The sequence below is a fragment of the Musa acuminata genome, chromosome BXJ2-7, assembly GCF_036884655.1.
Source record: "Musa acuminata AAA Group cultivar baxijiao chromosome BXJ2-7, Cavendish_Baxijiao_AAA, whole genome shotgun sequence".
Taxonomy (NCBI): Eukaryota; Viridiplantae; Streptophyta; class Magnoliopsida; order Zingiberales; family Musaceae; genus Musa; species Musa acuminata.
In genome coordinates this window covers 3,618,224-3,645,570 of record NC_088344.1, presented here as the reverse complement: position 1 = coordinate 3,645,570, position 27,347 = coordinate 3,618,224, and the positions used below count along the sequence as shown (strand labels likewise).

General features: G+C 40.5%; 5 protein-coding genes across 9 annotated transcripts; 2 read left to right on the top strand and 3 right to left on the bottom strand.

Moving 5' to 3' along the window:
- Positions 1 to 5,022: 5,022 nt before the first annotated feature.
- Positions 5,023 to 5,887, bottom strand: LOC135616070 (putative invertase inhibitor). Its single transcript, XM_065115238.1, has 2 exons — positions 5,784 to 5,887; positions 5,023 to 5,701 (listed from the first exon to the last, which is right to left on the bottom strand). The coding sequence occupies exons 1-2, from the start codon at positions 5,840 to 5,842 to the stop codon at positions 5,110 to 5,112; spliced, it is 651 nt and encodes a 216-aa protein (XP_064971310.1). The 5' UTR covers positions 5,843 to 5,887; the 3' UTR covers positions 5,023 to 5,109.
- A 1,797-nt stretch (positions 5,888 to 7,684) lies between these two features.
- On the top strand, positions 7,685 to 9,073 carry LOC135616684 (peroxidase 57-like). Its single transcript, XM_065116137.1, has 4 exons — positions 7,685 to 7,939; positions 8,015 to 8,194; positions 8,263 to 8,434; positions 8,532 to 9,073. Exons 1-4 carry the CDS (start codon positions 7,715 to 7,717, stop codon positions 8,939 to 8,941), a joined length of 987 nt encoding a protein of 328 aa, XP_064972209.1. The 5' UTR covers positions 7,685 to 7,714; the 3' UTR covers positions 8,942 to 9,073.
- A 295-nt stretch (positions 9,074 to 9,368) lies between these two features.
- Positions 9,369 to 14,381, bottom strand: LOC103990627 (uncharacterized). The gene is made up of 9 exons (XM_009409837.3): positions 14,067 to 14,381; positions 13,721 to 13,967; positions 13,410 to 13,559; positions 12,098 to 12,155; positions 11,908 to 12,000; positions 11,535 to 11,633; positions 10,158 to 10,249; positions 9,975 to 10,034; positions 9,369 to 9,886 (listed from the first exon to the last, which is right to left on the bottom strand). The coding sequence occupies exons 1-9, from the start codon at positions 14,240 to 14,242 to the stop codon at positions 9,638 to 9,640; spliced, it is 1,224 nt and encodes a 407-aa protein (XP_009408112.2). The 5' UTR covers positions 14,243 to 14,381; the 3' UTR covers positions 9,369 to 9,637.
- Positions 14,382 to 14,486: 105 nt separating this feature from the next.
- Positions 14,487 to 24,889, top strand: LOC103990629 (WAT1-related protein At3g30340). 5 transcript variants are annotated; one of them, XM_065116134.1, is made up of 10 exons: positions 14,487 to 14,870; positions 15,006 to 16,976; positions 17,646 to 17,734; positions 21,333 to 21,450; positions 23,188 to 23,423; positions 23,501 to 23,563; positions 23,639 to 23,755; positions 23,840 to 24,248; positions 24,322 to 24,473; positions 24,547 to 24,889. In XM_065116134.1, exons 5-10 carry the CDS (start codon positions 23,200 to 23,202, stop codon positions 24,677 to 24,679), a joined length of 1,098 nt encoding a protein of 365 aa, XP_064972206.1. In that variant the 5' UTR covers positions 14,487 to 14,870; positions 15,006 to 16,976; positions 17,646 to 17,734; positions 21,333 to 21,450; positions 23,188 to 23,199; the 3' UTR covers positions 24,680 to 24,889. The 5 variants fall into 5 exon arrangements, with proteins under 5 accessions (XP_064972206.1, XP_064972205.1, XP_064972208.1 ...); XM_065116133.1 differs by having other exon boundaries at positions 17,646 to 17,742; XM_065116136.1 differs by lacking the exon at positions 17,646 to 17,734 and having other exon boundaries at positions 15,006 to 16,974.
- Positions 24,890 to 26,621: 1,732 nt separating this feature from the next.
- Positions 26,622 to 27,347, bottom strand: LOC135618026 (B3 domain-containing transcription factor NGA1-like). Its single transcript, XM_065118927.1, has one exon. The coding sequence runs from the start codon at positions 27,345 to 27,347 to the stop codon at positions 26,622 to 26,624; it is 726 nt and encodes a 241-aa protein (XP_064974999.1).

The following is a 27,347-nucleotide window of genomic DNA, read 5'->3' as shown; positions in this document are numbered from 1 at the left end:
TCTCCCCTCCTCAGAGTTGAATTCTCTGAGGAGCTCCAAGGAGTACACCAAGTTTTGCCAAGAAGAAGACACTCACCACTAGTGCATGGATATGTATACTTTCTGCCAATTCTTCTGACTGAGTCTGTAAAGAATCATTTGATTTCGGTCTCTGTTCCATTCTGCATCATCATGTGATGAAGCCATCCTAATTTGTTTTCCTTTTCATAGTTATACATAGAAGCTCGCAGAAACAATACAGTGCTGCATGCGGATTTGCTAACTCTAAACCAGGAACAGTAAAAACCAGAAGCAACACCGCGTTCTTCTTCCTGTTCGCGATCGACCATATGATCAGACAAAGCTTTTTTCTTTTCGCTTTACGCCGGTCATCGAGAATATTGAAATGCTAACCTTTTACCCTCACTTTTTTGTAGCTTTTTCCTTACTTGTTCGTGACTTTATAGTTTACATAATAGGTGGGAGATAGATGACCTCCAAACTCTGCATTGCTTGCTGTCTTTGAAGCTCAACTTGATGATTCCTTCGGTGGTACAAAGAGCTATGATGTGGGAAGCATGTGCACTTGTATCAAAGCCACCACCTTTTCTACCATCTACTGCATCAACAATCCCATCTGCAAAATATAGTTTCAAGAGATCAAGATCAAGACATTATATTTCTGTCAGATAGAACTTGGAAGTGCATGCATGTGATCTTACATTCCTTGTATGTTGTAAATGCTCCCCGGAGATGCTTCTTCCCCAGCTTTAGTACCAACTTGTCATGCTTGTAAAAGATTGACACGATTCTGTGCTCAAATTTTCCTGCAACTTATGCGATGCGATTAATTCAGTGTAGTGCTAAGAGATCATACGAGGAAAGGAGGAAGAAGGTGTAGAGGAGAGGATATAATAACATCCATCCTTACCTGTTTGGATTTGAACGGGTAGCAATGCACCTCTTCCAAGCATTTTCTGCTCCTCTGAAACATGTTTTTTGTTCTCTGCTGTAAGATTTACAGATGAATCTTCCCTTAAACCTGCAAACATCGTTTAGTGCTTGATGTCAAATGACAAATCATCATAAAAGTCAAGTTGATGATTCAAGGAAAAAGAGAGCATGGTGGACGAGCAGTAGAAGATAGCAATCGAAGAACAAAGTATACTTAGTGGTTGTTCTTTACTTGTGGCAGCCATGGAGGTCAGAGCAGCAATGTCAGCCGAAGATTGAGTTGCAATGCCAGAGCTGATGACTGCAGCGACGTCGGCTTTGCTTGCGCCGACGGATTCTGCCGCCTCAGCGCAAACAGTGGCCACCAACGCAGCAGCGGAGGCAACAACTCTGCTCAGTGCACTGTCGTCCATATTTCCTCCACTTCCATTGCTCTCCTCGTGCATGCTCCTTTTCAAGCTGCCAGCAGCTGCAACGCCGGCAATTGCGGCAGCGACTCCGGTGACCTGCAAGGCTGAGTTTGCTTTGGACGTCCGTAGTCTCACTTCCTCTTTCCTCTTCACCATGAGAAGAACCCTCGATAGGACGCCTACTTCTTGTTGGTTCCAGTTCACCTTCTTGTACCATTTATGCAACTGGGAATCCACAAAGGAAGACGAAGAATGAGACCTCTAAAAGTAGCAAGGCGAAGGGAAGGCTTGATAGACTATTAGTCTATTACTACTACTACTACTACTACTACTACCCATGTTTGGGCTCTTCTCATTCTCGAGCACATCTCAAACTGGGCCATGTCCTTGTCTTTCTGTTCTTCCATCTCTTCATCATGCTTCACGATTTGGACATCCTGATCAAAGCATGACAGCAGGCCCTGCATCAGATTTCAACAAGAAATCAGACAAGGAAAAGAGGTGATTTCCATCAACATCCAAATGTTCGAAACAATTCTGGTTGCATAAAAATATGAGCAATTACCAGCAACAAAGCTGACAACTTAGACTTAGAAAGCCTTCTGGTGTTCAAGTCGAACTACCAGCAGCATAATCTCAGTGAAGAAATCGATCTTACATTTGTGCAGAATAAGTGAAGGGTATTATCGGAGGAGGATGGGATCGAAGATAGGGGGAGGAAGTCCATAGCCTGTTGCTTCGGGGAATGATGAACTGCTGACTTGCCTTTGTTCTTAGAGAGTTCCACATATCTCGGATCACGTATCTTCTCCATCTTCTCCTTCTTTGAAGAAAGGACAGCTCCAAGTTAAAATAAGATGTACTGTAATTACCTCCAATAATTGAAGCTTATTTTCCTTCATTGATCTTTTTGTACTCATCTGAAACATTACTACTACTACTACTACTACTACTACTACTACAAAAAGAGAGTCTCACCATGAAAGAGGACAGTGAAGAATCCAGTGGAGCTTTCCCCAGTCTTAACTTCCCTCTGGATGCCTCCATTACCAAGAGCTTGAGACCTGTTCAAGGAGAAGAGCAGAATGTCTGCATATAGCCATCCCATGAAAACTACCAGAGCTCGTAGATTCAATACTCTACAACCATGATACAGACATCAAATCTAATGTCTACTATCAATTTCAAGATATCATCTATCAACACTTGCAGATCAACAAACTACCACAAGAACAAATTAGAAGCTCATACGGTTGAGGAGGGTTGTGCAGCTAATGCATGATTCTGAACCGAGACCAAAGCATTTAAAAGCTGCGAATCCAGGAACTACTTGAACCCTGATCACATCTTACCATGTGCTTGTGGTTAGCTTCGAAGTCATGTCATCTAGCTTTATGATATCTGACATATTTAAGGAATCCACCTTCACTAATCTATCTTTTCTCTCCCGCGGACCACATTGTTGGAGGCAAAGTATTCTATTCTCCTCGGTCAGTATATTAGCAAGTCTCTGCACACTGATACGCTGCAGAATATAAATAGTGAGAGCAAGTACTTCAAGATCAGATCTAAACAAACAATCTGTGTGATTTCAAGTTGCCTTCTGAAGACGCAAATCGAGGGTGTCCACTGCTTTAGGCTTTCGAGCACCTCGGAATCATGCAAGACAACTTCCATGAAACGTAGCTGACTTCGGATTCTTGTCTCAGATATATCTGCAAGTAGACAACCTGGTTGACGCAGCCACCTAGTTTCTTTCACGTGTAAGAACACGGGTAGATGAGAAACAGTGTACTGCATGCATGGATTAGTACTCGAAGCTGCAATCTAAATGCTTGTTTATGTCCATCAACCCACAAAATCGCGCTCCGCCACGAGTTTTCTAGTAGTCTGACTTCAATCCTATGCCTAGGGTTTCATCTTCCCATGACTCCTAGAATTCTCTCGAATGGAGAAACAGTGGGGATCACAGAGAGAACTTACCACATCGGAGACCACGTAGTTCTCAGCAGTATCAGGATCGTGGCTTGAGTTTGCACCATACTTTACAGTCATGCATCAATGTAGGTTGGTTCTTCAGTTCATCTCAAGCTTTTTAGGGTAGATTCCAGGTTCCATGGAGTACTTGTTTCTTGCTCACACACCATAATCTGAGAGACTCTTGTGGCATATACTTCATTCTTTCTAGCAGCAACTGATACATCTAATAAACATCAAGGAACAAGATTCTTAACCAGTGTCAACTCATCTAAATGCTTAAGCCCATATGGTAGCAAGCATAAATAGCTAATTATTTTCATAAAATGATTCATAATAAACATAAAGAAGTTGTTTCCTTTTCCTTTTTTTCTAAAAAAAATGAAGTGAATTTTGACTTTACATTGTATTTTCTATTATAACTTATATATATATATATATATATATATAATGGGAGATGACAGAAAAGACATATCTTGAGAGATATCTACAATTAAGAAAAGATCTAGAATTTAATAGCTATACTAAATTTATTTTCAATCGTAGAACTCAACTGCTCTTGATATATATTTTATAAATTTGACTTTATACTGTGTCAAGTCAACTTTACACAGTAACCCCTATTTTATATATACTGATAGCTGATAAAAAAAGACAGATCATGAGAGAGATCTTAAAGAAAAATATGAATAGGTTCTATATTTTAATAGCTACACTAAATTTCTCTTCAATCATAGAACTTGTGTTAGGAAAAAAAAACATTCTCTGCAATAGAACATAAAGTATAATATTATATTGCAAGATAAAATATATTCAATATATAACATATATATATATATATATATATATATATATATATATATAATATAACTTTCACAGTGTTTGGTGTATTGAGCATTTGTAAGAAGAGATCAGTAGATGAACTAATGCATGACGTTTTTTCTAGGTCTTAGTTCTTCCTTAGGGCTAAGTACCGATTTTTCTAGGTCTTCGTTCTTTGTTAGGGCTAAGTGAGAATAACATTATGAAATTAATTTTTTAATCATATTTTAGTATTATTTTTTTGTATATATATATATAGTTTTGTTGTTGTCGGTGATGAAGCCGACCAAAGGGACCACATCCTCGCTCGTGATCTCTGATCGCTGGAGATGGCATCTATTCCCTCCTGATATGTGCAGTTCATCGTAGAAGAGATATTGCAGCTGCTTGTTATCTTCTTTTCCTTTCTTGCTTGGAGTGTGAAGCATGCTTGCGCAGAAGAATGTTTCTTTCTCTTACCCCAAGATGCTCCACTCCTACTTTGCGCTCTCCTCCAGAGATGGCCCTTTTCTTCCTTGTTACTTCAAGGATCCAATCTACAGCCCCTTCATTCATCCTTTTTTGAGTGGCTTCATCAGTCTCCACAACTGGAGTTTTACCCCCGTCGGTCTCCTGGCAGGGGTGGTGGACTTGGTAGTGCGGGTCAATACAGGGCGAGCCTCCACCCATCGCGTCAGCTACCACTCAAATCAAGATTCTTTTAGGATAGGACGCGACGTCAGCTGTTGTCTCGTTAGTCGACTTGTCTTAGGAGATGATGAAATATATATAAAAAAGTGATTGGCTTCCTGCAATGCGTCGGCATTTAGTGGCGATCTTCTCGAATCGATCCCAAATGTATAAATCTGCTAGATTTATTGTAGCCTAAACAAAAAACACAAAAGGAAAAGAAAGCCTTGATTGAGATCGATCAACAAGTACATGATGGATACTATATATGGTGAGAACAAGAAGAACATGTATATGATCATCCGAGGCGAGAGGTAATGCTGAGGGCGATGACAGCAAGCTGGAATAGGTCGTGGTTCTCCTTCACCAGCGGCGACTTGATGCTGCCCTCTTTGAAGCTGTCCTCGCACTCCCCGGGCGCATCCACGGCGCTGCTTATATACACGTTGGCGTCGCCGTAGCGACCGGCCTTGATCAGCTTGACGGAGTCCCTGAGGCTTGCCATGGCGTCGGAGTACAGCTCCCGGCAAGTCTGCAAGCAGGACTTCCTGTAGCGGCTCATCTTCTTGGCCTTCAGCAGCGTCTTCACCCTCGACTTGGCGTGCTTCGCGTCGGCCTTCGCCAGCCTCGCCGATATGATGGCGAGCCCGCGAAGGTCCGCGTGCTTGCTCTTGGACACCGACTGCAGCGACTCCACGCAGAAGGTGTAGTTCACGTTGGGGTCGCCGTCGGCGCTGTGCTTGCAGGTCTCGCTGACGATACTGTGGTGGTGGTGGTGGGCGGCGGCCATGCTTTGATGCAGCACAATTAGGAAGACGAGGAGGAGGAAGAGGAAGACGGACGGAACTCTTGTCATTGGCTGCTCTCTTCGGCGGTCTTCTTCACATGACCTAACATGGCGTGAGGGACATATAAGGGGAGTGGTGAGATTTACGTGGACGAATTCGATCGGGCACGTTTGTATCCACCTACCTATTATCTTTCCCCAAACCAGCAGTTCCTTTCTTGCTTGACCACCGAACCTTCTTCATAAGATGTGACTTAGTTGCAGCTAATTAATTTGCGTGGAGGAAGAAGAAACTTCTGAGAGAAGCGACAGACGGTGGGCTCTCGTCCTCAAATATTCTCTCAAGAACAGAAGTAAAGCATATATCTAAAGGGTCATCCACGTTTGCATGTACAAGTCTTTCATCAGAAGAAAAGTTCTTGGCTACAGCATACCGAAGATCGAACTTTGTCTTTTTCTGAGAGAGATCAGCTTCTCCTACTGAGGACTGTGCATCTCAACAGGACCCAAACAGCAAGTTGCATCTGTGATACAAACCAGGAGTATGGATGGAGAATCTTAAGGACACACGATTTAAAGAAAGAAGGACATTCTGAACAAAAAGTGAAGCTGAAGTTATGTTCGAGTCAATGCATGTCGGTGAAGGACACCTACTTCTGTCAGGTGAATGAAGAAGAAGCACCATCTGACATATTTTTCTGGTGGTGTTTTAATGCAACACAAGTATGCATGTTTTCAATCTATTTTCAATGGTTAAGGACATTGGGACCGATCGCAGGAAGATGTGCAGTGGTTCATGGTGTTGTTTCACATGCATGATCTAAGAAGCACAAATCTGGGAACCTAACTCATGGTGATTTGGATTGCACCTCTTCGGAGATCACACTACATATCAACCACCATGATCCACAAGGATTTCCAGTAGATGGTAAACCAGTGACGGCTAGAAAGATAGATCACAAAGCTTTCCATACTTCAAGCATAGGTCTCTGTGTTAGACTCCAAACCGTGATGTCCTCATTTTGGATCATTCGTGCATTATCTATAGTTACATGGTCAGCATTTTGGATCAAGTCAAGACAATCCACATCTACATTGTATGAAAAGGATAGGCACCTTTGCCATTAGAGTGAAAGATTGACTGTTCGGTGGAGCATTCTCAAGGAAAGCGAAATCTTAACTATCACAATATATACTCCGAGGAAGAATGATTGCTAATCAAGTCACCTTTTGATCCAAATTAACCACCATTTTGTGTTTAGATAAAAGCTCTTCTCCTTGAAGATAAATTGCATTTATCTCATAAATCACGAAGGTGTTAGGAAATTATGGCATGTATTGTTGTTCGTAATCATATTATTCTTTTCATTTTTCTCTTACTATCCACACTTTATTTTGCTAACATAAAATTTGTTGAAAATTTTAAATTAGACGAGTCCGAGTCAGATTGATCGGGACTAATATACATATATCTCAAAAGAATAAGATATTAAATTGTAAATCAAACACATGTTTCACACCCTCACCAAAGCGCAAATCATATCATAATTCGACTACAAGTTTATGGTATGTGATGAGTGTTTAATCTCATCCACGAGTAATCCTTTCTCGCTTGTTTTTCTCATCCTCAAAAAATAATTGATGGTTTAAATCATTGATCTAAAATACTTAAATTTATATTAATTATATAAATATTATTTTCACCTCATAAGCTTATCAGCATTAGATTTAGGTTGCATAAGAGAACATCCTTAACGAGCCTTTCGGCCATGATTGGTGGATGACCTTCGCAATGCAGCAGAGTCCACCAAATCCATATGAGTCTTTTAATACTGTGAAGTTTCAGGGTGCGTGGCATCCCACTGCTTGTTGCAGTTCCAATCATGGAGGTAATCACAGGATAAAAGGTCCCCAGAAGTCACCGCGCATCCTACGTGTTGGGAACGATGTCTTGAAACTGGCAGAGCACGAATCAAACAGTGCCATCTTACTTGATGGCACGTCCTAAACTAAGCGATGCATTCACGCATTATTTCCTTCCTATATGGCATGCAGGCATCGACATGCTTCCTTGCTTCACCACCAACCATCCTTCTCCTCCTCCTCCTCAAAGAAGATGGCCGCAACGTCCGGCTTCGCCGCCGTGTTCGCGATTGCTTCCCTACTGTGCCTCACCATAGCCCCAACCCGCGGCGCGCTGCAGGCCGGGTTCTACAAGGGAAAATGCAACGGCACCGACGTGGAGGCCACCGTCAAAAGCATCGTCGCCGCAAGGTTTGCACAGGACCGATCCATCGTCGCCGCCCTCCTCCGGCTGCACTTCCACGACTGCTTCGTTAGGGTATGCTGCATGTTTCCAGACAGACACTAAACGGTCCTTTAGCTGGGTGATTGACTCCTTCTTCCACGTACCAAGGGATGCGACGCGTCGATATTGATAGATGGGAGTGGAACCGAGAAGACGGCCCTCCCCAACTTAAGCGTGAGAGGCTACGATCTCGTTGATCAAGCGAAGGCACAACTAGAAAGTACATGCCCGGGCGTTGTTTCCTGCGCTGATATCATCGCGATCGCAACAAGGGATGCTGTTGTGCTGGTACGTAAGGGTTTCAACGTCGATCCTACGTGCATGGCATCGGCACTTAGTAGATCTGAACGCTTCAGGGTGGTGGGACGCAATATACGTATGTGGTGCAAACGGGGAGGAGGGATGGCAACATCTCGCTCGCTTCCGATGCGAGCGCAAATCTCCCGGGAGCTTCATTGTCGGCCACTCAAGCTATTGCGGCGTTCAGGGCGAAAGGGATTAGTGCTTCAGACATGGTTCTGCTACTAGGTAGCTCGAAGAGACGACGTCCCCTAATGACTTTGGTATCTGTCTCATAGGTAAGTGATAAAAGCTTGACAGCCTGTGTGTGTGTGTGTATTTGCAGGAGGTCATACGGTTGGGATCACGCACTGCTCGTTCATCCTGAATCGCCTGTACAACTACAATGGAACGGGCAAACCGGACCCGGACATGGATCCCGCTTTTGTCGCCATGCTCAAGTCGAGGTGCCCTCAGACGTCGGAGGTGGACAACAGCGTCTTCCTTGATAACGGAACGCCAAGCACGGTGGACAACAGCTACTACAAGCAGCTCCTGGCGAAGAGAGGCGTTCTCAAGGTGGATCAGAACCTAGCCATGGACGCTGCGACCAACGGCACGGTCAAGTCCTTGGCCAGCGGCAGCTTGAGCTTCCCCTCTCTGTTTGGGAACGCCATGGTGAAGATGGGCAGCATTCAAGTGCTCACGGGAACGCAGGGGCAGATCCGGAAGTCTTGCCGGGTCGTCAACAAATGATACTGAGTCGTGGACTCGCTGTTCTTCTTCTGCGGCTTTCGGGCATTTCTTTTGGTTTTGATTTCTGAGGGTGATATCTTTGCACTGTTTCCGGTTCCTTTCATGCAAACCCGAACACTTCATTTTGTTCCATCATCGTTTTCCTCGCGACTGAATAGTACTGCTCTGCAACACTTCACAAGCTTCATAATCCTGTTAACATACAAGTCAGGAGGCATACAGCCCCCAAATGCAATTATGCTTGGTTGCAGCATTTTCTGTTGAAAGGCAATCAGGCTCTAATTATATATCAACAACAGTAGTACTCATGGCCATTGTGTATGCAAAACTATGTAGAAATTGTGCTCAAAACCTTTCAAGAATCACCGTCCAAATAAATCCATCATCAGTCATCAGTGTCTTCCGGACTTCAGAAAAATAAAAGACATTTACTCTTTTTAAAAGTATAATACTTTTTTTTTTATCCAGCCCATTCGGAAGTTCCAATATTGTGGGAAAAAGGATCTGTTTAGCACATCAGATTATCAACTGAGTATGTTAGTCGAGAAGACTAGACCATTTCAAATGTCTTGACCTGCTCATCAACAATGTCAAAATTTCTACACGTTCTCCTCGAGGATAAACAGAATGAGAGTCCCAGGCCTCTGTTGTTTGCAAAACTGATTTCCTTTGATGACTTCTCAAGCAAAACAGGGATTAGCTGAATCCCTTTGGTGGACTTTGGAGAGAGAATGCTCTTTCGCTTGGATCAGAAAGAGCATTGATTCTAACCTCATTGATTCTAGTGTCACCATCAGTTTTGCTCTCATCTGAGGTTTCTGCCTGCGGATTATCCAGTGAAAGGGAACTTATATTGCCAACATTAAGCTTTTTGTAAATTGCTAGAGCCTGAGCTATCATAGAAGAAGGATTTCCAACAGAACTAGGAAGTAGAAGTGTAGTTCCCTGAACAAAGAAAGGAGAAAGAAATATAAATAAGAAATCCTTGCCGGTAAAAGGGCTTTTAACAAAGTTTTACAGTCTCGTTCCTCACCTCCTTTGCTATGCAACCAAATGCTGTAATATATTGCTCAGCAATTCTTAAACTTGCTGCCTGCAGAAAGGAACAAACTTCCATAATTCAGACATGTAGTAATCCTCAAGATGTTAAGTGAAAAACTGAGCATGATGAGAATGTACAAAATGGGAGAAAAAAAGAAGCACAAGGAGATCTTACTTCAGCACCTCCCTCAGCTTTCATGGCCTCTGACAATATCTTTAAGCCATCAGCAGTAGCCTGTGATCTAGCAAGGATTGCTTCAGCTTCTCCTGATTTAAGAAAAAAATATTTAAAAAATCATGGAGAAACATTTTAGAAGCTTAACACATTTTCAGCTTCATATTCTTAAGTTGGAATGACCATGCTTTTAGCCCTATATATTTTGAAAGATAATATCAATATCTCACGATAGGACACCAGACGCTATGTGGTGATGGACCAGACCGCTGAAGCAGTCATACAATGTCACCCTTTATTCAGTTGCTTATGTGAATTTTTTACGTAACACTCAGACTAAAGTAATAGTCAAACTACAAAATGGGGGCTTCAATTCTAGTGGCTGATCGCATCACCAATAACTAGTTATTCACCACATTTCACCTGTGCATCCATATGTCCCCGTTGAACATGCCCATACCACCCTTAGCTTCTCTACATATGTGCCAATTCATAAGGTTCTTCAGAGACTAGGTACTCAGAGTCAGCGGGCACTTTAGAGGCCGGAATTAATGTCAGTGCCCATGCTCATATTTATCTCAGTCAAGCATCTGCTACCAGTAGTACATTTGTGGTAGGATTTACTCTAAAACTGCTTCAAAAATGTTGCCAGCAAATAATGAAGGCATCACTGCATAATGAATTAAACAATTTCCGGATAAAAACAATCATATTATGCATGTTTTTGCTCGTCTCTTCTTTGTTAGATCATGTATATTTGACATTAATTAAAAATTTAATCTGAAGGCCCCAGACTGCCGTGAATAGCCTTACAAGCACAGCAGTAAGATTAAACAATACCCTGCCATGTAATTGGTAATCCACCTAGCAAACCTACTACAACCGTCTTTTCACACAAGTTACTCATTCTTATGGAAGTTTCCACAGAAGCCCACCCATTATTTGCAAAACACTGCCACACAGAATTCTGACCTGTATCCTTACACCAACTACAAAGTGCCTCTTTCACCTTGTGCTCCATGACTCATAAGAAGATGCAACAGAACAAGTTAATCAATTAATAATTTCAAGAAAATAACATTGTCAATCTGCATGCAATGTCATTTTCTCAAGTTCATTATGCATCATCCTCTATCAACCTAGAAACTTGAATAATTTTTGTTCCACATTAGTACCTTATCAAACATTTTTCAATTCTACGGAAAGATTTCATTAATCTTCCAACATATTTCAAGCATAATGTGCCAAAAAAAAAGTTCTGTTATTGCAGATGATTAGTTCGCAGAGATAATATCTTCTTTTCGGACCAGAAACTATGTTTTATTGCAGATGATTAGTTTGCAGAGCTAGAAAAATAAAAGGAATTAGACATGATACCTTTAGCTCTATTAACCTGGTCCATCATTGCAGCTTCTGATGCCAAGATCACAGAATTCTTTTTTCCATCTGCAATGTTGATGTTAGCTTGTCTTTCTCCTGTTCAATTAAGAAGTCATGCTTTAGTATTTTGATTGGAAATTAATGGGCGATAAAAACAGTATGTATCTTCTATCCAAATACATACTTCTAGCTCCAAACTAGTTTACAACACAACAAGCTTGCCAATGCTTCACAGACATTTTTAAAATGGCATCTTTAAAATGCTTCATAGACATTTTTAAAATGGCATCCTAAAGAAAACATTTTGCCATGGAAGAGATAACTTGGTGCAGGAGAAAGTAATGATCAGAAAAAGGCTTGAAAGAAGCACCTTCAGACTCAAGAACTTGAGCACGTTTTCTTCTTTCTGCTTCAGCTTGCATCTCCATAGCTGCCTTGACTCCTGGTGGAGGAGATATATCCCCTAGAACAAAATAACAGTAAAAAATAATTAAGAAGAAAGCAAATAGTAAAGTTTGTTGGTAATATGTCATACTAAATAAATAGGTTCAAGAACTTACGTATTTCATAACGCAGACATTTAAGGCCCCAGTCAGAAGCAGCCTCGTTGATTGCTCTCTATGGAGGACAAAATATAAATGAAACAAACCCAAAAAACTTAAAAAGAACTACTAATAGCAATATACGGTTTCAAAGATTCAATAAACTTCTCCACAACTTTCCTATGCGTATGTAATTAACTTACATTTACATTTCACCAAATGGTGGGCAGCTGGAAAAGGAAATGCTACGAATTGTATATTAATAAGATGTTTCAGGTAAGAGTGAAAGCAATTGGTGAAAAGAAACAGGAAGTCCAACCTAATAGCAAGAAATATGAACTTGAAGGTTAAGCACAGCTAGAACCCCAGGAAATTTCTGCCCATGGATCTCAAGTTTCTTTATTTACACCTCTACTACTATTGTCTTATCTCAAAATGATCTCTTAAATATATATTCTTACGAAAAGTCAGGATTGATTGCTCTAGTCACTGCTACCAATGATTCAAAAGTTGCAATGTCAAGACATCAGGAAGATAGCAAAATGACTAAAAAAGAGATCCAGAACCTAGCTGAGTAATCAAATGATCTAAATGGTCCATCTAAGGCATCTATAAGATTATATCGAGTGACTCTACACTGGCAAACAAGGCAAATCAACACTAGTTCAACACTCTAATAAATTCTGGATCGTTTAGCCTTACATCATTTCCAACCAATAATCCCCTTCCATGATCTTAGAATCTTGTCCTCTTTTGACATAATTTCTTTCTTGTTTACAATGCCCTTCATAGAAGTTTCTTTACTGTTGCTGACCTCCAAAAATATCGATACCAATTTAAAAAACATCAGCAAACTACCAGCTATCAATAAGAGCTTGAGCCTTCCACATCAGAAAGTAGAGTTCACCTATACACAAATATGAGCAACAGAAGTCTACTATTCATCCTATTTTAATTTTGATGACTAAATGCTACAAAATTTACTGTACTGCACCTTCTACATGCAGGCTATTATCTTCTTTATGTATTTCAGATGTACAGGGATTGACATTTCTACAGGGATGCACAGTATCCAAATCTGAACTTCAATGAAAATGAAAAATTAAACAGAAAAATACATAAATAATGTAGATAAAACACAGCAAATAAGAGCAAAAACTGATGGCCTAGTGCATGAGACTCCCATCAATGCTAGATTTTCAAGGGTCAATTTGACTTTAATCTTGCAAGCATGAGGCCACCTAGGTCACCCTCTATATCCGAGATAGGCATTGTCCAATTAGGTTCAGCCAGAGCAAGGGTGAAATTGCAAAGTAGACAGCAATCCTACCACAATGTTTTCGTTGAGCGTGTCCCTCTCCTCAAAAGTCTTATCAAGAGTGATCTTACCCAGCTCACTCCTCATTGTCGTCTGTGCCAGTTGGATCACTGCAAATATTGGGTTCTCCACGCCATAGGACGCAAGGATTGGATCAACAATCTGCACGAGTTCACAGTCTTAAAAACCCAATGACATAAGCATATGAAAATCATAAAATCTTGAGAATTAACAGTTCCATGGTGCAGAGCAAAACAAACAACGTAGAGCATCAAATTTAGAAGATTCAAAACCACAAAAGAATTCATTGTAAACGATATTACCTTAACATAAAGGACCCCGTCGATCAGGATGCTGACATTGTCCTTGGTGATGGCAGATTGGTCGGGAATGGGGATGGCCTCCTCCTTGAGGGAGTGGACGTAAGCGATCCGGTCAACCAGGGGAACAAGAAGGTGGATTCCAGAACCGAGGGTCCGCAGATACTTTCCGAATCTCTCGACGATGTAAGCCTTCTTCTCCGACACGATGCGGATGCCCCAATTGATGGGCAGCCGCGGCTGCTCGTACCTGAGCGATCCCTCATCCCCAAACGACCTCTCGTCAAGGAACCGAAAACAAAACAACAAGGAATTAATAGCTAGGGTTTTAAGGACAGGATTCACCAACCTGGAGAAGGGGAAGTCATCGCGGGAGCGGCCGCCGCCGCGATAGTGGCGGATGAGAGGGAGGGGAGGGGAGAACAGGAAGACGGGCTCTGCTCGGCCGAAGAAGAGGGCGGAGGAGGCGGCGGTGAGAGAGGAGCGGAGAGGGAGGTGGAGAGATTTCGCTCTCATCATCGCCATTTCTTCTCCGTGTGCGTCGGGAGTCTCGAGGGGAGTAGGAAATTAGGGGAATGCCAAAGTGTTTGGGAAGGAGCTAATGAAGTGTCGATACGCAAAGATAAATCAAAGGGTCCACATGTACTCATCATCCCTTGCGCCCAGTTCTCAAAGCAAAAAACCCTACCCGCCGGTCCCAGCGGTAAACCCCTTCTCACTGCTATATACATTTAAGGGCAAGTGAGATCACCGTCGGGGCAAAGGGTGATGAAGAGAGAAGAGGAGGGAAGGTTGTGCATTTTGTCGAACAGTTGGAGGATGAAGACGTTACTGTCGTCCTAGACCACGGAGAATCCGGAGGGGGGTGACTGTGAAGGTAGACGCCAAGGTGGTGGAGGTGGAGGGGCCGCGCGGCAAGCTGGCGCGCTACTTAAAGCACCTGAACCTGGACTTCCAGCTGCCGGAGGGCGGCCCGGGGTTGTGGTGGACGACTGGTTCGGGTCGCGCGGCAGCACTGCCGCCATCCTCCTCGGTATCAGCCACGTCGACAACCTGATCATTGGTATCGCCAAGGGCTATCGCTACGACATGCGCTTCCATCACCAACAACAGCTCCTGCTTTGAGATCCACAACTTCCTCAGAGAGAAGAAGGTTATCCATCTCCCTCGCTCAGCTGATCTAGTCTTGTCTGGTGGATTTGTCTTCCATATTGTATAAATTAATTGATTAGCTTGTAGTAATTGGGACGGAATAATATTTATCAGCTCGTAGTATTTGATATGACAGGAGGATTTGGAAGCCCTTATGGACAGCAATGTCTCAGCATTTAGAAGGTATATTGAAACTGGGTTTGTTAGAGAATGTAATAATTGTCTTCCCATTAACAGAAAATTCAGCATAGTGTAGAACATTGGAAAAAGACCGATATGATCTCCTCTTTGACTCTTGGTGCTAATTGACTGGGTTCCATCACTAAGCAAGAACACCTTGGGTAAAAAAATTATCAGGGAAATGCTTTAATTTCGTGACTTGTTTGATAGCTAGCCAATGATAACCTGTCAATTCCCTTCTCCATATCAACTTTTATAAGGATTTGGGGAATTCTACCTTTAGAATGACACATTGTGTGAACCAACTCTTGTGGTATCATAATTGGGTCATGCAAACTCCTCTTTAGAAAGTTTGAACGTTCCTGTTAGGAAGTTCCTCCCAGCAGGATCTTGACTGCTTTCCAACTTTAAGATATGAATTCCACCTGGGAACTTATTTGTAAGTCAAGTGCGAAATTGTTCTTTGCTTTAATTGATCTCACTGGGGTCAAAGAAAACTTCATCACCCAAAGAACTTTTAATATGTCAACGAGATTATGTGAGAGAAGACTTTCCTTTGTCATTCCAGGGGTAAGTGACCCCTTTGAAAACTTTAGCCTATGAGATTGCAGAAGAGAAATTCTCTCCTGAAGAGAAGGATCAGGAGGCTTTCTTGGTTGCATCAATTATGGAGATAGAATAGGTCTCTCAGGTTTTTTAGTGGACTGAGCAGTTGCCATCTTTTATATACTGTAAACTCAATGCTATTTCATTCATTTTTTTAACACATTTTTTACTGGCATGAACAAAGTTGGATTGGTATCTTTATATCGTGATTTTTATTTAAACATGAGTTTTTGAAATCCTTCCTTTGTTTAATCTTTCCATGTTCCACAACTTCCTAATGCTGCCTTTGATATTGATATATTCTTTGTGCTTTATTGTTTGTGAGAGTTTGGATGAATCATATCCTTTTGTACATTTGCGCTCTTAAGACCCCATATTGGGGAAGACTCTTGCAATGAGACTTTCTCTATGTCAATTCTTCTGATCCCTTTTTATCTATATAGTTTCATCGGATAAATATCTTTCTCTGTGTACTGTTCTAGTGTCCTCTTAGTGAAGCCTTAGCTCACTCAGAAACATCTATGAATGTGCAGTGCAGAGAACATCATATGTTTCTCGAAGGCCCTTCCTCCTCATACTTATCTTATGGTCTAGATTATCCTACTTGGTTGACCTAACATAAAGGCCTAGCAGTAATCTAGCATTAAGCTATAGCCAGTCTCACATTCAAAACAAAGTAGCTTATCCATATTTTTATTCAACTGATAATAATATTTTGTGAAATTTATTACTCTCTAGAGATTTAGCATTTCAGTGTGTTTTACTCATTATATTATTGTCATATACAAACATTTGCAGTATGTGTTGTAGTTTGTAAATAAAATTGACTTGAGAAAACAGATGATACAAGTACAATACATCATTATCCTTCTCAAAGCAACTAGTAAATCCATGTGCTGCATGTATATATTTGGTATGTTTATGCATAAATATATAATGTTCTTGATATATTGCTACTATCCAGATTACATTTTTATTTTTAAACCAATTTGCATGATTCAGCAGTCTTAATAGTCATATATAAGCTTGTAAACTGCAATCTCTTTAAATTTTTGGACTATATTATCACTAGTTGTATCTGCTAGTTCTTTATGACTCTGACCCTTGTCTTGGATGTTTGAATGTGTTCTCTCTGCCTGGTGGGAGATGGAGATTTGATCCCATCCTGCGCAAGCTGCACATTTTCGCACCTGTTTTGGTGGTTAACTTTCCTTTGTGGGCTTCAATGAGAATGATTTTATACCTTGTGATCTGAGATGACCTTCTTAGGCCTTGTGGCCTATGTTGCACAGCCTAGTTCCCCTTCTGAAAGAAAAGAAGTGTAAGTTTCCCATTGTTTTTTTCTATTATTGGTTCACTGAAACTGAACATTTTCTGAATAGTCTTTTCTTCCAGTGGACATACTCTTCTCATTTTTCATTTTTAAGACTTAACAAGCTTTTAATTTAAGTAGCTAGCTAACAATTTTATTTATTGTTCTCAGATCAGTAGCAGAATGGACATGAAACTAGATTTCTCTTTTTGTATCTTTTTTCTTGATAGCATCATTTCTATTGACATTGTTTTCCTTCAGTGCTGATGTTGCCTTCTGATTTTGATATTTTTTTCCTGTATCAAATTTAACTAACCTCTTATCATGTCTCTATTGTTGCACTTAACCTTTTTTTTTTCTGTTGTCACCCATCTAAAGTAAAATTCTACTCAAAAGTAGATGCCTAGGTATGTTGATCAATTTGTACGTACAGCTTATTGAGTTACTGTTTTTTAAGTAAACTTCCTTTGCTAATTATTTTCCTTCTAATCTTCCTTGGCCATAATTGTTAGACTGTAGCATCTATATTTATAGAAGTTCAGCAGTGTCCTTCATGAATCTGAAGTGTTGTACTAATGCTTGAGTTGTAATGATCCTGCACCACTTTTCTTCCGCATACTGTTATTTGTATGTCATATTAAGATTAACACCATGGCTCTTTTTTGTTTTTGCTCTCAGAAATGTCATGTAAAGAAGGACATCAGGAAGTCCTTGGATGGCATCTGTGTTAGTGGGAAGGGAACAATGACTGGTGGAATTTAAGCAATGTAATAGAGTAAGAGATATAGGCACCAATTGTCTAGGCTTTCCCTTTTTCATGGAAGGTGTCTTATGGTCAATTGACTCTTTAATCTAGTGTGATTGTTGAAGTTCTAGTTTCAGCTTAGTTCTTTTTTACTTTTGAACCCTGTCTTGCTGCACTTCATTTTCTGGTGACTTACATGGGTTGTTCTGATGAAAACTAGTGTTATATACGACCTTCTATTGTTCCTTGTTCAATAGTTCCTCATTACATTTATTAAAAAGCTGTTCTTTAATCATCAGTACCATTCTAGTGCTGGATGTGTGTTTTGTTTTTTGGGTTTGCAATATAATCATATTTTTGAACCGACGTTTTTATTGCTGAATACTTTACTTTTGATGGAAAGTTGATTTTGGTTGTATCTACTGTTTCTGGTTGGCTTTGGGTTTGTTCTATGACATGACAGGATTTAACGGTTGACCTGGTTAATCACCTTTAGTAATGCAACTTATGTATGCCAATCAAATGGAAAAACGAATCTTTATCAGGTGTTTTGCTTGCCAGAAGGTGATTTTTAGGATTTGGTGGTGTATGCCAAACAAATGGTTGTGGATTTGTTCTAGCTTTCACCTAGAGTTACCTAGAGTTAGTCCTAGGATTTCATGAGGCTTCTCAGGCATAGTTCCTTGACAAGTTCCAGGGTCTTTTTTGGGGGATAAATTGCATATAAATTATTTGGTCTTGTCATTTTTCATAACTGAGATTCCAGAAGTGTGGGTCTTTTTTGGGGGATAAATTGCATATAAATTATTTGGTCTTGTCATTTTTCATAACTGAGATTCCAGAAGTGTCATTTTGTCCAACTGAGGTTTTGAGACAGTTTTAGCATGTTTGCTGCAGCAGACTGATTTTAGTAACATTCTTATCTTGATTTGTAATTATGAAAAGATGGTTAACATGGAAGCATTTTTCTACTCAAAGAATTCATGATCCTTCACACAAGCAAAGGTCTGGTGGAAAGTGCATTAGCATTCATACTCATGAGCCTGGATGACTTGTTTGCAGTTGAATCCAGCAAACCTAAATATCATATCGTTACTGGTTTCAGTGGTGAACTATGTTCTCTACGATTAGACACCAAAACCAGTCTGAGCTTTTCTTTTCCACACTATAGTCTTTTGCAAGTGCACTTGGTGTCACACAACTTTATCTTCTCATAGGGTAGAAATCACAGCATCCAGGCCTTTAGGGAAAGAGGTTCTCTGATTTGACACCACTCATTCATCATCTTCCATTGTGGCCAATAGTTTGGCCTCCGTATTCATCCTTAGGATCATGTTCTCTGTTATCTGCTTAGTCTTCTCCATCTGATAGTATGTCAGACAGATAAAAGAAAGTTGCATTGTCTGTGGAGCATCTGATGCTTTGTCCTACTTGATACATATAGTTATTTGGACTAGCTATTTGCAATTTTTTTTAAGAGTTCAAATAAAATACATGTCCCCAAACCCCCTTCTACAAACTCTCAAATCTCACATGGCCTCTCACAAGCTTGACCTATAAAGCCAACATTGGCAGGTCATATTGAACCTACCGTAGGAGGGGTCACATGGCAAGTTTGTGAGAGGCAAGTGATAGAAGTCATGAATAACTTTCTTTTTAAAAGAAATTTGGTAGCTTTCAGTTTGATACCAATAGCATTGCCATGAACAGAACTCAATAAGGTGAGAGGATTCATGTAGCATGTTCATATATTTATTGTTGTTGTTGTCATTGTCATCATTGTTCCAGAGCTTCCTCCTAATATTTTGTATCCTCCTAATTCCTAATAAACAGGCAGGTCGAGAATGTTTTTGGAAGAGAACTTAAATAAAACCTCAAAGAATCCAAATAAGGATATGAATTCAATAGGATTTCCTCTTATGATATGTATCATGTTAAATATCAACATGTTTAAGATGATAGATTAGATATGATTTTCATCATTTATTCTCCAGTAACTAAATTTTGTAGGAAAAAAAATATTTCGTCATGTAGAATAAATAACAGATTAGAGCAGGTTGTAGTTTGAGAAAGGTTATGCATCCTCACATCTTATGCTAGAATATAGATTGAGTGACAAATCTTACACTAACAAGAATCTTGTAGTCAATAAAGCAAAGAACAGTAACCATAGTGGAAACTTTGGCTTTGCACTTTCTGAAGTGCAGACAAATGGCATTGTTGCTTTATAAGATTGTTGCTAAAGTTGTTCCCCATACTTAAATAGACTATTCATGCATCATCGACATGGATATCATTTTCTTTCTAATGACATTGAATGCTAGTGTAAGGCTTTCTGATGCCATGGCATCAGTAACTCCATAGTCCACTATGTTATGCTGGAGTTCCCTCTCCTTTTCTCCCAAAGAAGGTTGTACACTAGTCATTGTATTTTTGCAAGTTAAATAGCAGAAAAATAAAAGCAGCAGAAATGTTGGAGAAGCCAATGTTCCAACTAATACTTGATTCTGTTTCATCACCTTTTATGGCACTGTTCTTGAGACTAAGAAATGCTAGTTTTGATTATTCATGCACTAATCATAACTAATTTTTTTGAAAAGTTGGTCATTTAATGTGGCAATCATATTTGTTCTGGAGTAAATGTTGCTTAAAATCATTCTTATGATCCACTATTAGCCGCAAATGAGAATCTGGCAAGAAGCTGACCTACAATCATGTTACAATCAGTAGAATTGCATAACATAGCTGTACTGTTTTGTTATCAACTTTAGTTTTTTACTCGTTATCTTGTATTTCTATTTTTTTTCTAGTATAACTATCTACTGTTGGTGCTTTTCTCTCATGTTTTTGTGTATTCCTTTTTTCTCATTATTGTATGCTAATTGAGATCATTTTGAATATGATTCTTGTGGACATTTTCCTCCCTTTTATTCTTTCAAAGAAGAAATCAGACAAACTGAAAAAATGTGGTATAGTTTCAGGAATGAAGTTTTTCTTAACTATGGTTAAATAATTGAACTTGTTCATTGGTGGAGGCAGGATCATATCTTAATTAATTTGCTTTGCAAGAAGGAAAGAAATATGCATCTACTTTTAAACATTTCTTTCATATTTACCAAGCATTCCAAAGTTTATCATCTGACACTGCACCAGAGAATCTGGACACACTGGTAGTCAACATAATAGTTAGCTTTCTTTCACTCTCAAAAGAAAAAAAAAGGTGATTCCAGTCTCCAATCCGTATCATTGATGGTAGGAAGCATCATTTGCAATGATTCTCATTTGTGTAAGCTATCATTTTCTCACCTTTATAGTGGATGATTCTCCTTTTATAGTTACTCATTCTCTTAATATATTATAATTTATCTTGTATCCTAATTGTGATCGACAATGGTATTGTAAAACTTTATGAACTATGCCTGGGGTGGGGCCATGTGACTCGCAAATGGCACCTTTATTTTCTTATTTCAGAAGATCTTGCTGAAATCTAACTAATATCTTTGTACTTCTCTTTTCAGAAGCTGTTTTCATCTTTAGCATGCTTCTCAAGGCAAAAGTTGGGCCTCTGGTGAATCTAACTACATATTGTTTGGTGAAACTCTACCATGCTGTAAATGCAGGACACTGAAGCTACTTTATCTGATTAAGTGGGTGGTGCTTTCAGAAGTTTGTGCAAAGTCTCTTCTTCCAACATGAAGAATCAAGTAGATAGTTGACCTGCTGGGGCATTTTTTTCAGGTGTGTTAAACATTAGTATGATATTTTTTGTAGTATGATGTTTTTTGTCTCGGAAGAAAATATATTCTGCATGATGCTCTGCAAGTGCAATTCTACAAATTCCATTCAGAATAATTGCAAAGCAGCTATCATTCAGCTTCATACTGTCACTTCTGCATCATTTTGTTCAACACTTTCCAGGTGTCTAGACACTCAACCACTTCCAAAAATTCTCTTTTTTTTCTCTCACAGAAAATGCTTTGTATTTAAGGTTAAGAGCCTTCTTTATATGATATTTATCATATCATATTCGATCCACTAGCCTAGAAGCTTTATTTACTCGATGCATTGCCTCAGATTCTTCTGCGTATGTTTTGCGCCTATATGGTTTTTACTAGTTCCATCACTTCTCCATTAATATTACTGCAGCAGTTCCAAATGTTTGTTCACAGAATCATGTCAAAAAATCATTCTTATAGTCCACTTATACTCCAATAGTTTCAAGCTCATGTAATGTCTCAAACTGTTACTTTCCATCATTATGAATTAAATAGATTGTATGCATGTAAGAAGAGTTGTCAAGACGGTCGAAGCATATGCTTTTCTTGAATCTCTTCAGTATACAATGTTAAGAAGAAATAAGCAGGTAGGACATGGTAGACAAAGATTGAGGTCTTCTAGGTGATCAAGTTACAGCAAATCATTGCATTTATTAGCTTATATAGTTTAGAAGTTCATGATCTTTTGTGCTAAATTCTCAACATTATCATCACATCAGTGAGTTGAAACTGAAGATTACACTTTCACATCTAGTGATCCAAAGTTTTCTATTATGATGTATATTTAACTTGTTTATCTTGCAGGGATGTTCACTTTTAGCCAATGTTTTTATGTTGTGATAACACTTCACAGAGACTAAAGAGAGATTTAATTCATTTATCTCAGATATAATACATCAAGTTCTCATCTAAAGAACAGTTGTTATCCAACAACTGACCTGTTCATTTGTGAAAAGTTGATAGTCAAGCTCATTGTGACAACACATGAAATTAAAGTATTATATCTGAGATAAATGAATCAAATATTTCTCTTTTGTGAATTCTTCAACCCATCATCATTGAGGTTGGAAATTAAAGTATTTACGCATATTATCTTTCTTGTTTTCTTGTATTTTCGTACACTGATTATTTGATTTAAAACATATGCATACATAATAGGAGTGAAAATATATAAGAATTCTCTATAATTTTATTATGAATTATTTTTGTTCTTTGCTTCATGAGAATAAAATAAGTTATTGATGATTTAGTGAAAGCAACATTGGAAAAGCAGGAAAATAATTGTTTTAACAATGTGAGAAGCAAAAATACCCTTAATTTGAAAATTATTAAAAATATCCCTAAATTTTTTTTAATTAAATTAAATTTATTTTAATTTATTGATTTTTAATTATTATAATATTTTTAAGTATATCTTGTAATGTTTTTGTTATGGTGACAAAAACTGGTCGAAAACACTATAATAGATTAAAATATTATAATAAGCGAAAATAATGATATTTTTAATTCTTTATATATATATATATATATATATATAAAGAAATGGGGTCGAAATCAATGATTCAATGTCTGCAGCGTATCCGATGCCTGCCCCACCACATCCCTCCATGTGGCAATATCTTGCTTATCTCAGCGGTAAATCTTGTAAAGCCATGAGGTGACTCAAATAGAATCTTTCCTTACCTGTTGGCTTAAATAGGCACGCTCTGGGATGGCGAAGCAGCAAGCGTCCTCGACGGATATGGACGTGGGAATGGGTTGGTGGGGGAAGTGGAAACCCGTCCTGGTGATGCTGGCTATCGTCGTGGCCTACGCGGTGATGAACATCATGATCAAGAAGGCGATCGACGAGGGCACCAACCGGCTACTGCTCATCACCCTCCGCCAACTCATCGCGGCTCTGATCCTGTCACCCATCGCCTACTTCCGCGAGAGGTATAAGACGTTCCATTCCAGCGCTCCGATCGAGTGTTCCTGCTGTGTACACCATGATGCATGGCTTCTGACTCCAGGAAGACGAGGCCGCCTCTCACCGCCGATATCTGCGTCCATCTCTTCTTCAGCGCAGCACTCGGGTAACCTTTTCCTGTAATCCATCTATACGCTTGAGAAAGTACGCCTGAAACCAACAGATCTGTTCCTCGTTGCAGCGCGGCGCTGACGCAGTACCTCTTCCTCCTCGGCCTGCAGTATACTTCGGCCACCTTCGCGTGCGCCTTCGCCAACATTCTTCCTGTGCTCACCTTCCTGATGGCGTTACTCTTCCGGTATCTCTCTGTTGTTGCTGCTAATAAGCTTGCAGGCACGTTAACGACGAGATTGCCGCGTCTCTCTCTCTCTCGCTCCTGCAGGCTAGAGACGCTGAATCTGAAGCGGACGGCGGGGATCGCGAAGGCGATCGGGGCAGCCGTGTGCATCGCCGGTGCAATGCTGCTATCGCTATACAAAGGCGTGGCTTTGACCAGCTCACCTCACCCATCGAGGGCGTCGGAGCCTCGGCCGACGCACCTCGCCGTCGACTACACCTCGAGACAGTGCTTGATGGCCACGGTTGCGCTGTTCGCCGCCTGTGTTTGCTACTCCTCGTGGTTCCTCGTCCAATCCAAGGTCGGCAAGAAGTACCCTGCGCTGTATTCGGGCGCCGCGCTCGTCTTCCTCATCAGTTTCCTTCAGGCCGCCGCGCTGAGCTTAGCCATTCAACGAAGCTTCTCCATGTGGATTCTGAAGACGAAGCTGGAGTTGATCACTGTGCTGTACTCGGTATGCGATCCGATAGCATACAATTCACTCGAAATCCCTGAGATACTTACGGCTCCCTTCACCTTCGTCGCAGGGGATAGTGGGATCAGGGATAGGGTTCTTGGCCATGTCATGGTGCGTGGAGAAAAGAGGACCACTGTTCACCTCTGCATTCACTCCTCTCATACAGATCATCGTGGCCGTCATCGACACCTCCGTCCTCCATGAACGGATCTACCTCGGAAGGTACTCCTGCTCTGTGCTCGTCCATTATTCCTTGCAGACACCGCTTCATGCCTAGTTTCTTGCTTTCTGCCAGTGTTCTTGGGTCTGCGCTCGTGATCCTTGGTCTCTACTTCCTCTTGTGGGGCAAAAGCAAAGAAGCCCGTAATAGTGAAGTGAAACCTGCGGAGGGCAACGAAGAGAACAAAGTGCAGCTGCAAACAGTGTAGTGACCAGGAAAGCAGGATCCTGATGCCATTGCTGTGTCCACTACAAAAGCATCAGTAGCAGAAACTTAAGCTCGAGTGACAGAATCTGTAGAAAGTGGTGTTCAGTACCAATTATAGTCCAAGTAAAGATAATGCAAACTACTATTGGTTTAATGGTTGCCCATGATTAACTACTGTTCTTCCTTGCACATCTAATCTGATTTCGACACCCATACTATCTTAATTTTGTGATTAATATCATTTCATCTAAAAGCTTAAACTTATATAGACGATGATATGATCTCATTTATATTCTTAACATCGGCTAAAAGACCTTAGCCCATATCATATTTGCTGTGGTTTTGTTGAGCCTTGGAATGCTTGCGGCCCAATGAATCCATTCCACAAGAGAAATTGATATAAGGATATATAAAAGCCAACCCTATATATATATATATATATATATATATATATACAAACAAAATGGCAATGTCAACATCACATGTGTAGATTTGCAACCTTTGATATGGATATATAGCATGAGACCTTCTTTAACCTGTGGCACCAGAGAGGCAGTGATGGAAATAGAAGGCAACCTTGTTTCTTCTTCTCCATCTTCCTGCAGAAAACAAGGCAACTCATCTATCAAAATGCAACATCAGATGATTCAGAAGCTATGACTAGGGATTACCAGTGCTACTGATGACACCAAGATCATGTGACTTACATGAATCCCAGGCACCAGTATCATTATCACAGCATGCTCTTGAGATGTTATGATTAGCTCATGAAGAAAGGAGAGATTAGGCAGTGGATAACCATAAATTAAGGCTAAGTTTTGGTGATTATGTGACAATCCTGTAATGATATTATTTTCCCAAAAAAGATATTTGTCATATGCTATATGGTCTAATTAATGGCTAGCAAAAAAAGTAAACTTCATTTCTTATCTCAAGAAATTCTAACATGTTTGAATCTGATAATTCTTAATATTGTGCACTGTCAAAGTAGATATGAAAGCATTTTCAAATCATTAATTTGTTTACTACATATTTTTTAGAAGGGAAAATCTACAATTATTACAAAATCCCCAAAGACTATATAGTATTATTATTATATAATATTCACTAAATCATTAATCCTAACTAAAAGGATAATTACATAATTAGATGTATACTCCATAGCTTAATAGCTTAAGCTTTAAATTTAGATTTTTGATGGTGTCTAAAACTCATCAACCACAATCTTCATCGGTTCGACTAGTATCGAATGCTAAAATAAAAATAAGATAAAAATCCAACTCCATAATGAGCTCATAATCACAAGGAAAAGAAAAGGAGCTTCAGACATGCTCTTTATTTTCTTCTCCTCAGAAGCTGGCAACATTAAGAACAATGGTGAACAGTATCAGTTCCATATGCCTTCATTTCTCGTTCTACTATGTGTCTCAGAGAGAGAGAGAGATCCAACATCACAAGCTTCTGATACGTCCTCGACAATCCAAAGCAAGTGGCAAGTGATCTGTACTGAAGGTAGAATAAAGCTGAAGAACCTACAAAGAACAAGACAACAACAGATAATTGAATTCTATTCTATTGAGAATCGTCCTGTAGGAGAAGGCTACGAACAAGATAGAGGAGGAGCATGATAATTACTTGATAGCTGAATCCAAAAAGATAAAAGTAGGCAGATGCATCATGCATGCATGATTGACCAATCAAATAGTTTCAGCTGAATAAAAATGAGTACAGCAGTAGCAACATCTCGTTCTTCCTTCCCCTTCCTTCTCATCACAAGTGCTTCAGCTCAATTGCTATGTGCTACACAATCGACACAATGGTGGAGTCTAAACCACATATATGGAGAGAGGATGCCTTCTTCCTTATTCCTTCCTCACTGCATTGTGATTGCAAGTACATTGGCTGGCTATTCCGGGCTGATGTCAGTGAGTGGACTCAGCACCTCAGGTGCTCCACCAGCGAGCAGGCTGCAATGATGGCGAGGATTGGGAGTTGCTGCTGCCCTCCGCGTCCGGCCACTCTAGGTTTACTCCGAACAGCCTGAGCTGCTTTGGCTTAGCTGTGCCGAAGACCACCGGAACTGAGCCTGGGACCAGCGGCATGCTCACCATGTCACTCCTACCTGCATCTTCTTGCACCCCTACATGTCGCGGACATGCCGATCGGTAGTAGAAGGACGATGCGATGAATCCGCTCCACTGTCCCACTGGCCGTCCGGGAAGAGAGAACTGCGTGATGGGAAGCGGAGGGCGGTGCTGCAGGTCGATGAAGAGGCGGTCCTGCCCAGCGTTGCCGGCGCTGCGGAGGAAGGACACGGTGTCGCCTGCAGCGAGCTGCTTCTCCCTCACGAAGCGGCTCCACCCCTTGGTCATGACGTAGCTCTGGCTGCTGTTCCAGTAGGAGTAGCGGAAGCACCATTGCTTACCAGCAAGGTCCTGAAAGGACATGATGAGGCCCTTGACGGCAAGAGACGGGTCGAGGGGGAGGAACCTCTCCGCGTACTGCTTTGGGATCACGAGGCGGTTCAGCTTCCCGACATCGCTCGGCGTCACCACCTTGTCGAACATGTGCTCGCGATCTAAAAGAGGAGCCGCCGGCGCTTGTCCATTCTCCGATGGGGGAACAGAGGGAGAAGACGAGGAGGTGTCGTATACCCTAAACGCCTCCAT

Coding starts and splice junctions, on each gene's coding strand:
- LOC135616070 (XM_065115238.1), bottom strand. CDS start 5,842: ATGAAGAAGGTTCGGTGGTCAAGCAAGAAAGGAACTGCTGGTTTGGGG. Junction 5,702..5,783: donor GGTTTGGGGAAAGATAATAG/GTAGGTGGATAC, acceptor ACGCCATGTTAG/GTCATGTGAAGAAGACCGCC.
- LOC103990627 (XM_009409837.3), bottom strand. CDS start 14,242: ATGGCGATGATGAGAGCGAAATCTCTCCACCTCCCTCTCCGCTCCTCT. Junction 13,968..14,066: donor GATGACTTCCCCTTCTCCAG/GTTGGTGAATCC, acceptor GGGATCGCTCAG/GTACGAGCAGCCGCGGCTGC. Junction 9,887..9,974: donor TTGGTTGCATAGCAAAGGAG/GTGAGGAACGAG, acceptor TTCTTTGTTCAG/GGAACTACACTTCTACTTCC.
- LOC103990629 (XM_065116136.1), top strand. CDS start 23,200: ATGGCGAAGCAGCAAGCGTCCTCGACGGATATGGACGTGGGAATGGGT. Junction 23,424..23,500: donor ATCGCCTACTTCCGCGAGAG/GTATAAGACGTT, acceptor TTCTGACTCCAG/GAAGACGAGGCCGCCTCTCA. Junction 24,474..24,546: donor GAACGGATCTACCTCGGAAG/GTACTCCTGCTC, acceptor GCTTTCTGCCAG/TGTTCTTGGGTCTGCGCTCG.
- LOC135618026 (XM_065118927.1), bottom strand. CDS start 27,347: ATGGAGGCGTTTAGGGTATACGACACCTCCTCGTCTTCTCCCTCTGTT.
- LOC135616684 (XM_065116137.1), top strand. CDS start 7,715: ATGGCCGCAACGTCCGGCTTCGCCGCCGTGTTCGCGATTGCTTCCCTA. Junction 7,940..8,014: donor TCCACGACTGCTTCGTTAGG/GTATGCTGCATG, acceptor CCACGTACCAAG/GGATGCGACGCGTCGATATT. Junction 8,195..8,262: donor CAAGGGATGCTGTTGTGCTG/GTACGTAAGGGT, acceptor TGAACGCTTCAG/GGTGGTGGGACGCAATATAC.